The sequence below is a fragment of the Rana temporaria genome, chromosome 10, assembly GCF_905171775.1.
Source record: "Rana temporaria chromosome 10, aRanTem1.1, whole genome shotgun sequence".
NCBI classification, from domain to species: Eukaryota; Metazoa; Chordata; class Amphibia; order Anura; family Ranidae; genus Rana; species Rana temporaria.
This window is the reverse complement of record NC_053498.1, coordinates 118492261-118509173: the sequence shown is the minus strand read 5'-3', so window position 1 is coordinate 118509173 and position 16913 is coordinate 118492261. Positions and strand designations below refer to the sequence as shown.

Sequence of the window (16913 nt, the reverse complement as noted above, 5' to 3'; positions counted from 1 at the left end):
TAAGACTGGGCCTATTTTTCAAACTTTTTGTTTACAAGTTAAAATAAAATAAAAAATTGGGTTAGAAAATTAATTGGAACCCCCAAACATTATACAGTGGGTACAGGAAGTATTCAGACTTTTTCACTCTTTGTTATATTGCAGCCATTTGCTAAAATCATTTAAGTACATTTTTGTCCTCATTATTGTACACACAGCACCCCATACTGACAGAAAAACACAGAATTGTTGACATTTTTGCAGATTTATTAAAAAAGAAAAACTGAAATATCACATGGTCCTAAGTATTCAGACCCTTTACTGTGACACTCATATAATAACTCAGGTGCTGTCCATTTCTTTTGATCATCCTTGAGATGGTTCTACGCCTTCATTTGAGTCCAGCTGTGGTTGATGATACGGATTGGACTTGATTAGGAAAGCCACAAACCTGTCTATATAAGGCCCTTTTCACACTACAAAATAAATCCGTTTTAATAATCCGTTTTAAAATCGGTCAGATAATGTTAAAAAACGGAAGTTATACGTCCTTTATAAAATATCATTAAAGTCTATGGGATTTTTTTATGTTCCGTAAAGATCCGTAATAGTCCGTTATAACATACGGACGTTAGTTATAACGGAATATGTGACGGGTCTTGCACTATTTTTTGTCAATTTTTTGTCCGTTGCAAGTAACGGATATATTAACGTCCGTTATATTTTAACATTGAAGTCTATGGCACATGGACGTTAGTAAATGTCTCCGTAAATGTCCGTTATGTTAACGGACGTTAATTTTACTGAGCATGGATATTCAGGGGAACCCCGCTGTCAATTTAAAACAAAAATGACGTGCGGTTCCCGGTAAATATCCATAACCAGACCCTTCAGGTCTGGTATGGATATTCAGGGGAACCCCGCCGTCAATTTAAAACAAAAATGACCTGCGGTTCCCCCTAAATATCCATAACCAGACCCATTATCCGAGCACGTTGACCTGGCCGGCCGCAGAAAAGAGGGGGGGACAGAGTGCGGCCCCCCCTCTCTCCTGAACCGCACCAGGCCACATGCCCTCAACATGGGGAGGATGTCCCCATGTTGATGGGGACAAGGGTCTCATCCCCACAACCCTTGCCCGGTGGTTGTGGGGGTCTGCGGGCGGGAGGTTTATCAGAATCTGGAAGACCCCTTTAACAAAGGGGACCCCCAGATCCTGACCCCCCCCCCCCCCCTGTGTGAAATGGTAATGGGGTACACTGTACCTCTACCATTTCACGAAGGAAGTAAAAAGTATTGTAAAAAAAACACACTGACACAAAAGAATAAAGTCCTTTATTAAAAAAAAAACAAAAAAACTCCAGCGCTGAAAAATCCACTCGTTCCCGGCTTCCTGCGTTGTCCTGATCCAGCGACGGGTGCGGGTGATCTCCCGCGATGAGAAGATCCAGCGAATGAGCGGCTGAAGCTGTGACATTTCTTATATAGAGGCGGCAGAGCCACCCGTCACGTGACCCTGCCCCCTCTGACGTACCTCTGCTACGTCACTGGGGAAGACCAAGAAGAGGAAAGACCTTTCCTCTTCTTGGTTTTCCCCAGTGACGTAGCAGAGGTACGTCAGAGGGGGCAGGGTCACGTGACGGGTGGCTCTGCCTCCTCTATATAAGAAATGTCACAGCTTCAGCCGCTCATTCGCTGGGCTGTGCCCAGCGGTGAGAGGAGGTCCGGGATGCATCCATTCCTTTCTAACGTCCGTTAATAAAAAACATTTCACCCTTTCTTGAAGTCCAGCTCCAGAAGTCGTATGGATATTCAGGGGAACCCCACTGTGCCCAGCGGTGAGAGGAGGTCCGGGATGCTGCTGCGCCGGATGGATGGATCTTCACATCGCCGGAGCGGAGATCACCCGACGCTGGATCTTCTCATCGCGGGAGATCACCCGCACCCGTCGCTGGATCAGGACAACGCAGGAAGCCGGGAACGGGTGGATTTTTCAGCGCTGGAGTTTTTTTTTTTTTTTTTTTAATAAAGGACTTTATTCTTTTGTGTCAGTGTGTTTTTTTTACAATACTTTTTACTTCCTTCGTGAAATGGTAGAGGTACAGTGTACCTCATTACCATTTCACACAGGGGGGGGGGGTCAGGATCTGGGGGTCCCCTTTGTTAAAGGGGTCTTCCAGATTCTGATAGACCTCCCGCCCGCATACCCCCACAACCACCGGGCAAGGGTTGTGGGGTTGAGACCCTTGTCCCCATCAACATGGGGACATCCTCCCCATGTTGAGGGCATGTGGCCTGGTGCGGTTCAGGAGAGAGGGGGGGCCGCACTCTGTCCCCCTCTCTTTTCTGCGGCCGGCCAGGTCAACGTGCTCGGATAATGGGTCTGGTTATGGATATTTAGGGGGAACCGCACATCATTTTTGTTTTAAATTGACGGCGGGGTTCCCCTGAATATCCATACCAGACCTGAAGGGTCTGGTTATGGATATTTACCGGGAACCGCACGTCATTTTTGTTTTAAATTGACGGCGGGGTTCCCCTGAATATCCATACGACTTCTGGAGCTGGACTTCAAGAAAGGGTGAAATGTTTTTTATTAACGGACGTTAGAAAGGAATGATATAACGGATGTATACGGATATATACGGATAAACATTATCCGTTTTCAATAAAGGAAGAATGGTAAAATATTTATACGTATGTATCCGTTATTAAATCCGTTAATAAACGTCCGTTAATAGGTGTAATACGGATATTATAAAACGGACATACAATCCATAGTGTGAAAGAAGCCTAAGACCTTACAGCTCACAGTGCATGTCAGAGCAAATCAGAATCATGAGGTCAAAGGAACTGCCTGAAGAGCTCAGAGACAGAATTGTAGCAAGGCACAGATCTGGCCAAGGTTACAAAAAAAATAAAAAATCTGCTGCACTTAAAGGGGTTGTAAAGGTAAAAAAAATCCTAAATAGCTTCCTTTACCTTAGTGCAGTCCTCCTTCACTTACCTCATCCTTTAATTTTGCTATTAAATGTCCTTATTTCTTCTGAGAAATCCTCACTTCCTGTTCTTCTGTCTGTAACTCCACACAGTAATGCGAGGCTTTCTCCCTGGTGTGGAGAAAGCCTCTTGAGGGGGCCCCCCCCCATCAAAAATCCCCCATATAAGGTCATCCATCACAAAGCCCCTCATAAAAGATCCCCCATCACAGACTCATCTATTATTACAATGTAATATAAAATTAAATAGTTAAATTCCCCATAATGCAGAATAAGTGGGAGCCCTGATGTCGATCTCCCCAGCCAGCGGAGTGCTTCCTTACATCTCAGGTGTGACTGTCCCCAGCGGAGCGCTTCCTTACATCTCAGGTGTCACTGTCCCCAGCGGAGTGCTTCCTTACATCTCAGGGGTCACTGTCCCCAGCGGAGTGCTTCCTTACATCTCAGGTGTGACTGTCCCCAGCGGAGCGCTTCCTTACATCTCAGGTGTCACTGTCCCCAGCCAGCGGAGTGCTTCCTTACATCTTAGGTGTCACTGTCCCCAGCCAGCGGAGTGCTTCCTTACATCTCAGGTGTGACTGTCCCCAGCGGAGCGCTTCCTTACATCTCAGGTGTCACTGTCCCCAGCCAGCGGAGTGCTTCCTTACATCTCAGGTGTCAATGTCCCCAGCGGAGTGCTTCCTTACATCTCAGGTGTCACTGTCCCCAGCCAGCGGAGTGATTCCTTACATCTCAGGTGTCACTGTCCCCAGCGGAGTGCTTCCTTACATCTCAGGTGTCACTGTCCCCAGCGGAGTGCTTCCTTACATCTCAGGTGTCACTGTCCCCAGCCAGCGGAGTGATTCCTTACATCTCAGGTGTCACTGTCCCCAGCGGAGTGCTTCCTTACATCTCAGGTGTCACTGTCCCCAGCGGAGTGCTTCCTTACATCTCAGGTGTCACTGTCCCCAGCCAGCGGAGTGATTCCTTACATCTCAGGTGTCACTGTCCCCAGCGGAGTGTGTTTCCTTACATCTCAGGTGTCACTGTCCCCAGCGGAGTGTGTTTCCTTACATCTCAGGTGTCACTGTCCCCAGCCAGCGGAGTGCTTCCTTACATCTCAGGTGTCACTGTCCCCAGCCAGCGGAGTGCTTCCTTACATCTCAGGTGTCACTGTCCCCAGCGGAGTGCTTCCTTACATCTCAGGTGTCACTGTCCCCAGCCAGCGGAGTGCTTCCTTACATCTCAGGTGTCACTGTCCCCAGCAGAATGCTTCCTTACATCTCAGGTGTCACTGTACCCAGCGGAGTGTGTTTCCTTACATCTCAGGCCCCGTACACACGGCCGAGGAACTCGACGTGCCAAGCACGTCGAGTTCTGGGATGAAGCCGCCGAGGAGCTCGGCGGGCCGCCTTCTCCCATAGAACAACGAGAAAATAGAGAACATGTTCTCTATTTTCTCGTCGAGCTCCTCGGCGGCTCCATCGAGCCAAAACTGTACAGACGACAGAGTTTCTCGGCAGAATCCGGGTTTTGACCGAGTTTCTCTGTGAATTCTGCCGAGAAACTCTGTCGTGTGTACGGGGCCTCAGGTGTCACTGTCCCCAGCCAGCGGAGCGCTTCCTTACATCTCAGGTGTCACTGTCCCCTGCGGAGTGCTTGCTTACATCCTATTTTCTCTTTCGCTCATGGACGGACACAGCTCTATTAATTCTTGACATTAGGGACGTCCCCAAGCAGTGTAAAAAAAAAAAGGGTGGGCACAGCAAACAAACCAACTTCCACCCAAAAACAAACAGTGCTCCTCAACGAAGTTGCAACCTTAAACAGTCGCCTGCAAAACTTTGCGGCCGAAGCAAGTATCCAAAAGATACACTCCTGTCAACCTTGTAAAATGTTGTGAAGGTGTGAACGGACGACCAGTTTGCCGCCCTACATACCAGTGAGACAGGCGCTTGATGTCGGAAAGCCCAGGAGGCACCTATTGCCCTGGTCGAATGCGCCGTGACAAGAAAGGGAGGTGCCTGCCCCTGTAGGGCATAAGCCTGAAATCACGATCTGTCTGATCCACCGAGAAAGGGTGGCCAGTGAGACCGCCAGGCCTTTCTTTGGACCAGTCACCAACACCAACAGTGAGTCTGACCTCCGAAACTGAGCCGTAGCAGAGAGATATATTTGAAGAGCTCGGACCACATCCAAGGAGTGTAGAGCAACCTCTTTGGGATGCGACGGCCGGAGGACACAGGGATGGAAGCACTATGTCCTCATTAAAGCGGGGGTTCACCCTAAAAAAAAATTCTAACATTACATTGAGCCGAGTTGTGAGAATGACATTATGCTGACCTTTTTTACTTTCTTGCCGTACATAACGTTTTATCTATATTTTCACTACGGCTTCCAGGTATGCAATCCTGCGGGACTGTGCGTTCCTATTCACATGCTAATTGATTGACATGCTTCCCACCGGCGCATACATCGCGTCACGAGTTGCCGAAAGAAGCCGAACGTCGGTGCGCAGGCGCCGTATAGAGCCGACTCACAATCTGGCTTCTTTCGGCAACAGGTGACGCGCTGTATGCGCCGGTGGGAAGCATGTCAATCAATTAGCATGTGAATAGGAACGCCCAGTCCCATTTTGCTGACATATTTTTGGATTTTCAGTAAAGTTGTTCAATTTCTGTATAGGCGACAAAACTTTTGTCTTGCCAAAACTTGACCTTTCTGTCTTGATTAAATGATAAATCTTTTTTCAGTGAAACTAATTTATTTCAGTGCATCAAACATCATTTGGGAGGGCTTTAGCTTTTCATATAAGCTATTCCTAACACCAATTGATTAATTAAAAGTCAGGTTAATAGCAGGAGTTTCTACAAAATAGAGAAGCGACAAGACTTTTGTCAGGGACTGTACAAGGTCGGCGTACCAAGGGCGCCGAGGCCAATCTGGGGCAATTATTTTCACCGAGAAGCAGAAGAGGAAGAAGCTTTAGCGGGGGAAAGCATATATCAGCTGATACTGTCCCCACGGAGCCACCAACGCGTCCGTCGCGTCTGCCCAGGGATCCTTGGACCTGGCCACAAAACAATACCTTCCGATTGAGTCGAGAAGCCAGGAGATCCACGTCTGGCGTGCCCCATTTCCGGCAAAGTAGCCGAAACATATCCGGGTGTAGTGACCATTCTCCTTGGCCCAACATCGGGCGACTTTGGTAGTCTGCTTGCCAGTTTTCTACGACTGAAATGTATATGGCCGACAGGGCTGGCGCGCTCCGCTCTGCCCATCAAAGGATGTAAGCGACCTCCAATGCTGCAGCCAAGCTTCTTGTTCCTTGATGGTTGACATACGCCACCGCCGTGGCGTTGTCCAACTGGATCCTGACTGGACATCCCTGAAGCCTCTGTGACCACGTGGAGAGGCACAATCCGATACCCTGAAGTTCCGCAACATTGATCGACAGGAGGGATTCTCCCTGCGTCCATTGACCCTGTGTCGACTGAACGCCCCAGACACCTCCCCATCCGGTCAGGCTGGCGTCTGTCGTGATCACCGTCCAATGAAAGGGAAGGAACGATTGCCCGGACTGAGGGGCTGGAGACCTCAGCCACCAAACCAGGGAAGCCCTGACTAGCTGACTCACCCAGATTTGACAAGCCAGGGACAACGGAGACTTGTCTCATTTGGACAGGATCTCCTTCTGCAAGACACGAGTGTGGAATTGAGCATACGGTACCACCTCGATACCCAGGACTTGCATGCAAAAGCGCAGCGTCGACCACCTGCGGGATACCAACATCTTCACCGCAGTCCAAAGAGTCTGCAACTGCTCCAAGGGGAGGAAAACTCTCGCCTCTGAGGAGTCCAGAATTAAGCCCAGGTATTCCAGGCGCTGAGTCGGAACCAACACCGACTTCTGGAGGTTCAATACCCAACCGAACTCTTGAAGAGTCTGACTGGCTATCGCCACATCCTCCTCTAATTCTGAGCAGGAGGTTGTCCAAGTAGCCCACAATAGCAATTCCTCGCTGCCTCAGCAGGGCCAGAATCGGGACGAGCACCTTGGTAAAAACCCTTGGTGCCAATGCCAGGCCAAAAGGGAGAGCCACAAATTGGTAGTGGTCGTCCCCGACCGCAAAAATCTCTGATGCCTGGCAAATATGGGGACATGCGAGTATGCGTCCTTGATGTCCAAGGATGCCAGAAAATCCCACGGATGGAGTGCAGCGACCATAGAGCGAACTGATTCCATCCTTAACTTCCGTACTCTCACAAAGGTGTTGAGGGCCTTGAGGTCCAGGATTGGACGGATCCGTCCTTTTTTGGGACTACAGGGATTCTACTCTGTTTGAAACAGACAAGCTACAAAACGTCATCAACGTTACAGAAAAAGCACAGCTGAATGTAAACACTACTCGTTATGACCTGGATAAATAAGAAGCTTCACATGCATTTCACCCTTATGTTTGGGAAGATAAAATGAGGAATCGGATTGCTCTACATGGGCAACTTCTTTTGTTGTTCCAGCTCTAATTAGAACTAAACCCCCAAAGAGCCAACAAATGAGGTTGCCTTTATTCTAATATGGTGACCATTCCCTTTACCCAAAACCACCACTATTAGTCCAAGCAGCAGAATGATTATACATTTTATACTTTTTTGTGACTTATAGGAATTGTAATGATGAATAAAGCACTATAGGTATGTGTAACAATGGTTCTGAGCATTTTATTTGACACTCTAAAACAGATTTTGCATATTTATGCACCGACTCATAAAAATGAAACTATGTATATCAGTACAATGAGCCAGGCTCCAAGAAATGTAATGAATTGGTTATTTGCTACCAAGAAAATGATTTTGAGTCCATAACATCAGGAAAGAGAAGTCAGTGTGTCCCTTTCTGAACAATCTGAGCAAAGCGATTGGTGATGGAAAGGGTTGTGTCAATAAATCGGTCCACACAGTTCACTAAGCAGCCTTCAGTTCGTGAGTCCAGCTTGTTGCTAGGTCTGTCCATGCATTTATCCCAGCAGACATCCATAAAGGTGTGCACCTAGGAAGAGCAGAAAAAAAATATTAGGGATACAGCCGGACTTTTTCAGGTAATGTGTTAAAATTATCTTAACATAAGCAAAACCATAAACCACAGTTAGAGAAAAACTTTTATCAACATTAAGTCAATTAACCACTTGCCATCCGGGACATTTCTGACACTTCGCTCCTACATGTAAAAAATAGGATTTTTTCATCATACTTACCTGTAAAATCCTTTTCTTTGAATACTTCATGGGACATAGTTAGTGCCAGTTCACAGCATAGAAACGCAATGCGGATGCGATCCAGGTGCTTTTTTGCATGCAGGCATAGTTCACACCAGTGCTTGCAGTTCCAGAAAAATAAGTAGAACATGCTGCATTTTACCTGCACTGGAACGCTGTAAAACGCACTGGAACGCTGTAAAACACACTGGAACGCACCAAAAACACACTTGCCCTTATCCAAGGTTAATAAAAAAAAGGGGTGAAAAAAAAAGCACTGGACTGCATCAAAAACATACCAAAAATGCACTGGAACGCATCAAAAACATGCATGCAAAAAAGCACCTGGAACGCATCCGGGTTACGTTTCTATGGTGTGAACTGGCCCTTACTGATGCCACCAGGATGACTGGAACCCCCTCTTCCCAAATCCTGCGCAACAAATGTGGAAGGAGAGGGATTCGGGGGAAAGCATAAACCAGGGAGTACTGGCTCCATAGAACTACCAGAGCATCTGCTCCGATTGTCAGGGGGTTCCTTGTTCGGGACACAAACTGATGTAGCTTGTTGTTGAACCTAGATACCAATTAGGGCCGAAACAACTAATTGATTAATCGACAACTAATCGATTATGAAATTAATCGATTACAATTTTCATAATCGATTTATCGGCTAGTAACATAATGGGGTTAAAAAAACTAAAATTAGCCCTTTATAGTACAAAAAAGCAAATCGCTACTGTAAATATTACTTTCACGGTCCCACAGTAAAAAAAAATTAACCCCTTACAGTAGCGATTATTTGCTCTTTTTGTACTTATTTGTTTTTTTTAACCCCATTATGTTACTAAACATCTCAGGCCTGGGGTCACACCTCTGTTTTTTGGTGCCTTTTGCAGAAACACACTACAGTTCATTTACATGTTTTCCTATGGGACACGTTCACATCCATGATTTTTTTCAGCTGCTGCGTATTTGGAAAGGGCAAGGGCTTTTTAACGCAAAACGGTGCGATTTTGTTTGTTTTTTTTGGTTCAATATACTTCAATGGAGAAGCTGCAGAAAAGCATGAAATGTGTTTTTGCGGCAATTTGTGTTTTGTAATCTGCCCAACAACAAATTGGCCCCAAAAAATTTAAAAATTCGATTTTTTTTTTTTTTTAAGGCTATTATCCGATTAATCTAACCAATAAATCGGCCAACTAATCGATTATGAAAATAATCGTTAGTTGCAGCCCTAATGCCAATAGATCGACATTCGGTGATCCCCATCACTGGTAAACTCCCCAGAACACGTTCGGGTGTAGGGACCATCCCCCCGGACAGACCTGCTGGCGGCTGAAATAATCTGCCTTCCAGTTGTCTACCACCGGGATATGGGCTGCCGATAGAACCGGAACATGTCCCTCTGCCCAGGCATATGTGGTTCACCTCCTCCTAAGTTGAACATTTCCTGGTACCGCCTTAGTGGTTGATATAGGCCACAACAGTGGCATCGTCGGACTGAACTCTGATAGGGCAGTCCTGAAGCTCCACCATCCAGGACTTTAGGGCTAGAAGCACCGCCCCCATAACACCAAGATGTCCTTAACCAGCTTCCCTGAGCTGTGAGCCCCTCTAGAGTAACTCTCCTCTGTTGTCAGCACTCTCCAAGACACAGAGAGAAAGGATCTTTTGCAGGTTTTGATCCTGCAACCACCACTTTAGGCTTAAGCGCACCTGGGGAGATAAGGACATGGGGTAACCCAGGGCTTGCACTCTCCTGTTCCAAGCCGACAAGAGGTCTTGTTGTATAGGCCTGGAATGGAACTGGGCATAGGGAACTTCCTCGAAGACACCATCCTTCTCAGAGGACTCATACAGAGCCGAATGGAGGGTTGCCTGGTGCCCCTTACCTGACACACCGGATCCTTCAGGTCACAGATCTCTACAAGTGGCAAAAATACCCTTGCCTGAACCGTATCTAGGATCAGCCCTAAATATTTCAGACACTGAGCTGGCCTCAAGGCTGACTTTTGGTATTAAAGATACAGCACAGGTTTTCTAAATACTGCGCTGTGCAGGCTACGCTCTGTTCTAGGGCTGGGTTTGACAAATTTGCTTGGAATCTAGGAGTCAGCTAAAAAAGTTAGGAGCCAAAAAACACGCCCCGTCAAGCTCGCGCGCAGAAGAAAGCACATATATGACACAGGATCCTGTGCCTCCCTGCACCCCTGCCGCGCGATCGCGGCGAGCATGCAACAGACGGTAATTGAGGCCGCAAAGCAGCCGCCTCAATTACCAGCCACCGCGATCGCCGGCCCTCAATTACCAGCAGGCGCCAGGTCACAATTGCGACCGGGCGCCTGGATTTTGTCAAGCCCTGTTCTAGGGCCTGTAGTGAGTGATCTCTGAGCAGAAGGCTGTCTAAGTATCCGAGCACCAAGATTCCCTGGGCCCTTCAAAAGACCAAGTACTGGTGCTAGGACCTTTGTAAACCCCCGGGGTGCTACGGCAAGACCGAAGGGCAGAGCCACAAACGTTCCTCTACTGCAAACCGCAGGAACCTCTAAGACGGTTGACAGATAGGTACATGTGTAAATACGCGTCCTTGATTTCAATGGAGGCTAGAAAGTCTCCCATCTGGAGCGAGGCTACTACCGAGCGGACTGACTCCACCCGAAAGGACTGAATTAACAGATACTGGTTCAGGGATCTTAGATCCAAAATGGGCCTTGTGTGCTAATTTGGTTTTAGAACCATGAACAGGTTTGAATAAAACCCTGTGCCCCTTTTGGATACAGGGACCTGTACAATCCCTTCCTGATGCACTAAATGATCTAGTGCAGTGATGGGGAACCTCGGCCCTCCAGATGTTTTGGAACTACATTTCCCATGATTCTCTTGCACTCTGCAGTGTAGTTGAGCATCATGGGAAATGTAGTTCCAAAACATCTAGAGGGCCGAGGTTCCCCATCACTGATCTAGTGCCTTAAAACAATAAGTCTCTCTTTGGAGGATCCGTAGGAATGCCAGATCTTAGAAACCTCTGAGGAGGAAACCCCCGCAATTCCAGCTTGTAACCACAGGATACTGTCGAGGCGACCCACTCATTCCGAACCACTGTTCTCCAAATGTCTGCAAAGTAAAGCAGCCTTCCCCCCACTCAATAGAGTGGGGGCGTCCCCTCAAAAGGAGGGCTTGCCGTCGGGTAGAGCTGCACGATTAATAGTGAAGAATCAAAATCACAATATTTTTCCCTTTCCGATCTTCAAAACAGCATGTCACGATCTTTCTAACAAGTGCAGAGAGTTGTCACAGCTGGAAAAACAAAATCCAGTCAGCCTGCCAAGTATTAATACAACACACAGAATAAGTAGAAACAAAGTATCTTTTCGTTATTTTATCAAAAGGAAAGAACTCCAAAAGACCAAACCTTTTCTGACATTTGTTGCATAAAAGTAAAAAAAATTCTGTTAGAAAACTACTTGGAACACCCAAACATGATATTTTTTTTAGCAGAAACCCTGGAGAATAAAATGTTGGTTGTATGTATATTATGTGTCACACCGTATTTGCGCAGCAGTTTTTCAAAAAAAAAAAAAAAAAAATACACTTTACTTAATTAAAAAAAACTTGTAACGGAAATTACGTTCCGTCACGGCCATCTTGGTACACCCCGCACAGTCTGAAGTCGCCAAGCAGACATCTTTTTACACCCACCAGAAATCTTGCATTTCACACTTATTTTTACCACTATACTGAGCTTATATATCGTGAAGTACATTTAGAAAATCTGTGACACTGTTTTGATGTTGAATTTTAAAATCAGAGGTCTTCTGTCAGATCAGCAGGCTTGCTGCTGCTTTTAAAATTCAACATCAAAACAGTGTCACGGACTTCTAAATACTGTATTTTACGATATAAGCCGAGTTTAGTGGTAAAAATAAGTGTGAAATGCAAGACTTCGGTGGGTGTAAAAAGATGTCTGCTCTGCGACTTCAGACTGTAGCCTAAGGCCTAATGTACACGGGACGCTCAGGCAACCTCTTCAGAAAGTTTTTCTTGACAGCTTGAAACCGGCGTTTAAAAACGTTCGTTTAGCCGCGTTTGCATGGCGTATTCGCGTCTAGGAGCGTTTATTTAAAAGGGGTTGTAAACCCTCCTGTTTTTTCATCTTAGTTCACCCTAGGGTTGTCCCGATACCGATATTAGTATCGGTACCGATACCGAGCACTTGTACTCACGCAAATGCTGCCGATGCCTAATCCGATACCTGCAAGAGGGGGAAAGTGAGGCAGCGAGCGGCAGGAAGTCCGCGGGCAGAGCAAGCTAGTGGGTAAGCTGGCGGGGGGGAAAGGGGGCAGCCGCAGCCATTATCCACTGGTGACCGGAGCCGTCACATTCGGCAACTGAAGTGACGCTCCGTGTTGCCGCTGTACAGTCAGTGTCCCGACGTCCATCTTGGTACACCCTGCACTCGGCCACATTAACCACTTCTCTACTTTGGGTGTTTTTCAGATTTGGTGTTTACAAGACGAAAACTGTTTTTTTTTTGCTAGAAAATTACTTAAAACCCACAAACATTATATTTATTTTTTTCTAATACCCTAGAGAATAAAATGGCGATCATTGCAATACTTTTTGTCACACCATATTTGCGCAGCGGTCCTACAAGCGCACTTTTTTTGGAAAAAAATCACTTTTTTGAATTAAAAAAATAAGACAGCAATAAATTTGGCCCAATTTTTTTATATATTGTGAAAGATAATGTTACGCCAAGTAAAATGATACCCAACATGTCACGCTTACAAATTGCGCCCGCTCGTGGCATGGCATCAAACTTTTACCCTTAAAAATCTCGATAGGCGACGTTTAAAAAATTCTATAGGTTACATTTTTTGAGTTACAGAGTAGGTCTAGGGCTAGAATTATTGCTCTCGCTCTAACGATCGCGGCGATACCTCACTTGTGTGATTTGAACACCGTGATTTGAACACTTGCGTATGCGTTCGCTTCTGCGCACGAGCTCGTCGGGACGCTTTAAAAAATTTTTTTTTTTCTTATTTATTTTTATTTATTTTATTATTTTTTACACTGGAAAAAAAAAATGATCACTTTTATTCCTATTACAAGGAATGTAAACATCCCTTGTAATAGAAAAAAGCATGACCGGTCCTCTTAAATATGAGATCTGGGGTCAAAAAGACCTCAGATCTCATATTTAGACTAAAATGCAAAAAAAAGAAAAAAAAAAGTTTCTTTAAGAGGCTGGGCGGCACTGACGTTTTGACGTCACTTCCGCCCAGCAGAGCTATGGGGACGGGCGAAGGAGATTTTTCCTTCAGTCTCGTCCCCAGTCAGCAGCCAAACGCACCCGATCTCCTCCGCCGCTACCGACGGCTACCTTGGTTGTGGCAGCAGCTGCTGCCGTTACCGAGATATCCATCTTTAAAGTTAGGCCGTATAAAGACGTACAGCGGTTTGGAAGTGGTTAAGCCAGCAGTGGACATCTTGTTACACCCATCCCATATAGTGCGGCTGGGTGTAACAAGATGTCCGCTGCTGCTTTTATGTGGCCAAGTAAAGGGTGTAGCAAGATGGGTGTCGCAGGCAGCATAGAAAAAAAGTTTAAGTTCCTTTTATGTAATTTAGTTCAGTGCATGCCCATAAGTGCCACCTGACAGTGCCATGTTTCAGTGCGTGCCACCTATCAGTGCCATCTATCAGTGCGTCACATGACATTAAAAAAAAGAATCGGTATCGGCGAGTACTTGAAAAAAAGTATTGGTACTTGTACTCGGTCTAAAACAAGTGGTATTGGGACAACCCTAGTGCACCCTCAACATCTGTGAGAGTTACTGGCCCCCCCACCCCGTTTTACTTACCTGAGCCCTGGAATGTCCCACACCGAGGATACGCCGTCTCTCTGCCCAGATTTCTCGGCTCTTGATTGGATAGATCCATAGCAGTGCAGCCACCGGCTCCCAATGCTGTCAATCAAATCCAATAACATGGGCACCGGGGTCCGAGTCCTGCATTTGGCGCTATGGACGCCGAATGCTGGACACGGGAGCGTGCCCACAAGGTAACCCCCCCCCCAGAAGAGCGCTTCTCCTAAGGGGGTTATCTGATGCAGTCGCAGAGGGACCCCAGAAGACAGCGTTTATGGCCACTCTGTGTAAAAAAAACTGCACAGTGGAGGCAAGTATGATAGGCTTGATATTTAAAAAAAAAAAAAAAAAAAAATAGTAATTTCAAACCTTTACAATCACTTTAAAGGGGGTTCACCCTAAAAAAAAAAAAAAAAATCTTTGTCTACCATGCCATCCAGCATACTAGCGTCAGCTACAGTATGCCTTTATTTTTATTTATTTCGCTGTACTTACAGTTTAATCCATTAGTTTAGTTTCAGACTCTCGCGGGGAGTAGGCGTTCCTATGCAGAGGGGAACATGATTGACGGCTGGCTATGGCGCGTCACGCATTCCGAAAATAGCCAAAATAGGACTCGGCTCTTCACGGCGCCTGCGCAGTCAGCTCCTAGTCTGTGCGCAGGCGCCGTATAGCGCCGTGAAGAGCCGAGTCCTACTCCGGCTATTTTCGGAACGCGTGACGCGCCATAGCCGGTCGTCAATCATGTTCCCCTCTTCATAGGAACGCCTTTCCCCGCGGGAGTCTGAAACGAAACCAATGGATTAAACTGAGTACAGCGCAAAAATAAATAAAGGCATACTGTAGCTGACGCTAGTATGCTGGATGGCATGGTAGAAAGTTGTTTTTTTAGGGTGAACCTCCGCTTTAACTGCTTGCCGACCAGCGCGCGACTATATACATTGGCAGCATGGCACGGACAGGCAGAAGGACGTGTATATATACATCCCCTTTAAGATCGATGCATTGTGGACGCGAGTTCCGTGAGCCCAGCCACGGGGATACCAGCGATCGTCTCACGGTGAGGAAGGAGATGCTCGTTTACATCAGCATCTCCCCGCTCTGCCCAGTGACAATGACAGTGATCACCACATTCTGTAATCCAATCGGTGATCACTGTCTTTTCACATGTATCCCATCCCCCCCCCCTACAGTAAGAATCACTCACCAGGGCACACTTAACCCCTACAGCACCACCTAGAGGTTAACCCCTTCACTGCCAGTGTCATTTTCACAGTAATCCGTGCATTTTTATAGCACTGATCCCTGTAAAAATTACACTGGTCCCAAAAATGTGTCAAAAGTGTCCGTCATAATGTCGCAGTTATGATATATTTAAAAAAAATAAATAAAATAAAATATGATTAATAAAAATCCTATAAAACTACCCCCTATTTTGTAGACGCTATAACTTTTGTGCAAACCCATCAATAAACGCATATTGCGATTTTTTTTTTACCAAAAATATGTAGAAGAATACGTAATCGGTCTAAACTGAGGAAAAAACATTTTCTTTATATATTTTTGGGGGATATTTATTATAGCAAAAAATATTGCATTTTTTTCAAAATTGTCGCTCTGTTTTTGTTTATAGCGCAAAAAATAAAAACCGCAGAGGTGATCAAATACCACCAAAAGAAATCTCTTTGGGAGCCACGTTGCACGACTGCGTAATTGTCAGTTAAAGCGACGCAGTGCCGAATCGCAAAAAGTGGCCCGGTCATTGACTAGCAAATTGGTCCAGGGCTTAAATGGTAAAAAAACACTTCAAACACTTCAGAAACGCACCTAAGCGCAGATACCGCGTCTGGAATGTCAGAAACATCGGTGTCTGAACCCATTTTTTTGCCTTAAAAAAAAAAGCCTCTAAACCAGGGGTCTCAAACTGGCGGCCCCCCAGCTGTTGTGAAACTACAAGTCCCATCATGCCTCTGCCTGTGGGAGTCATGCCAATCAGGTTCACCAGGTCTGATTACCGGTCACCGAATTGGCTGAAGCGACATTGAGGGCGGGAGAAGACATTGAGGGATCGTGGAGGGAGGATGGCTGACCCGAGAAAGGTAAGTGGGGGGGGGGGAGCGCAATCTGGCAGCATTTTAAGGGGCAAACGGGCGACAATTAACGGCACAAAGGCTGCGTTTGATGGGCACAGCGAGGCTGCAATTTATGTTTTTTTTTTTTTTCGTTTGTTTGCGCCCCCCAACACATTTTGAGCACCAACCACCACTGGTGGGGAGATCCGAGTACCGCTTTACAGACGTGGCCCACTCATGGGCTAGCGGTGTGGGCACACATGTGAATGAGGCCCACGGGTGCTGGTCATGTAGAAGGCCTAGTTATAATGATGGGATTCTATGAGCATTGCCCCCATGTCTCCTGGGCCCAGCAATTCCTCACCTATAATGATGATCATTATCAGACCATGCTGAGCCCCAGCCATGTGCCGCACTCCATCTCCTCACCTGAGCCGTAAACTGAGCCTTCTGCTGCTCCACCGCCAGCATCCTCTGCAGGTCCGCCTTATCCGACGCGCTGGCGCCCAGACCGGACAGGTCAATTTCAGAATCAAAGTCCGCCATGTCTACCAGCACGACCTTCAGCAACCCGGTGCACAGACACAGTGTATTACACCGGCTCCGCCTAGAGCGGGTCAGGGAATACCGCGCCCTGATTGGCTGAGCAGCATGCTCCTGTGCGAGGCGTGGAACGCGGAAGCATGCGTTTCACCTAAGCTGATTGTGATTGGCTGAGCAGTTCGCCGCCGCATATCTTCTTCCTCTGAATTGACTG

General features: G+C 46.7%; 1 protein-coding gene across 1 annotated transcript; it reads right to left on the bottom strand.

The window, feature by feature from the left end:
* Nucleotides 1-7653: 7653 nt before the first annotated feature.
* Nucleotides 7654-16776, bottom strand: TIMM8B (translocase of inner mitochondrial membrane 8 homolog B). The gene is made up of 2 exons (XM_040326068.1): nucleotides 16586-16776; nucleotides 7654-8007 (listed from the first exon to the last, which is right to left on the bottom strand). Exons 1-2 carry the CDS (start codon nucleotides 16700-16702, stop codon nucleotides 7840-7842), a joined length of 285 nt encoding a protein of 94 aa, XP_040182002.1. The 5' UTR covers nucleotides 16703-16776; the 3' UTR covers nucleotides 7654-7839.
* Between the last annotated feature and the right edge of the window lie 137 nt (nucleotides 16777-16913).

What these genes read in the sequence shown, in the direction of transcription:
- TIMM8B (XM_040326068.1), bottom strand. Translation starts at nt 16,702, where the DNA reads ATGGCGGACTTTGATTCTGAAATTGACCTGTCCGGTCTGGGCGCCAGC. An exon ending in AGGCTCAGTTTACGGCTCAG is followed by an intron (nt 8,008 to 16,585) that starts GTGAGGAGATGG and finishes TGCTCTTCCTAG; the next exon opens with GTGCACACCTTTATGGATGT.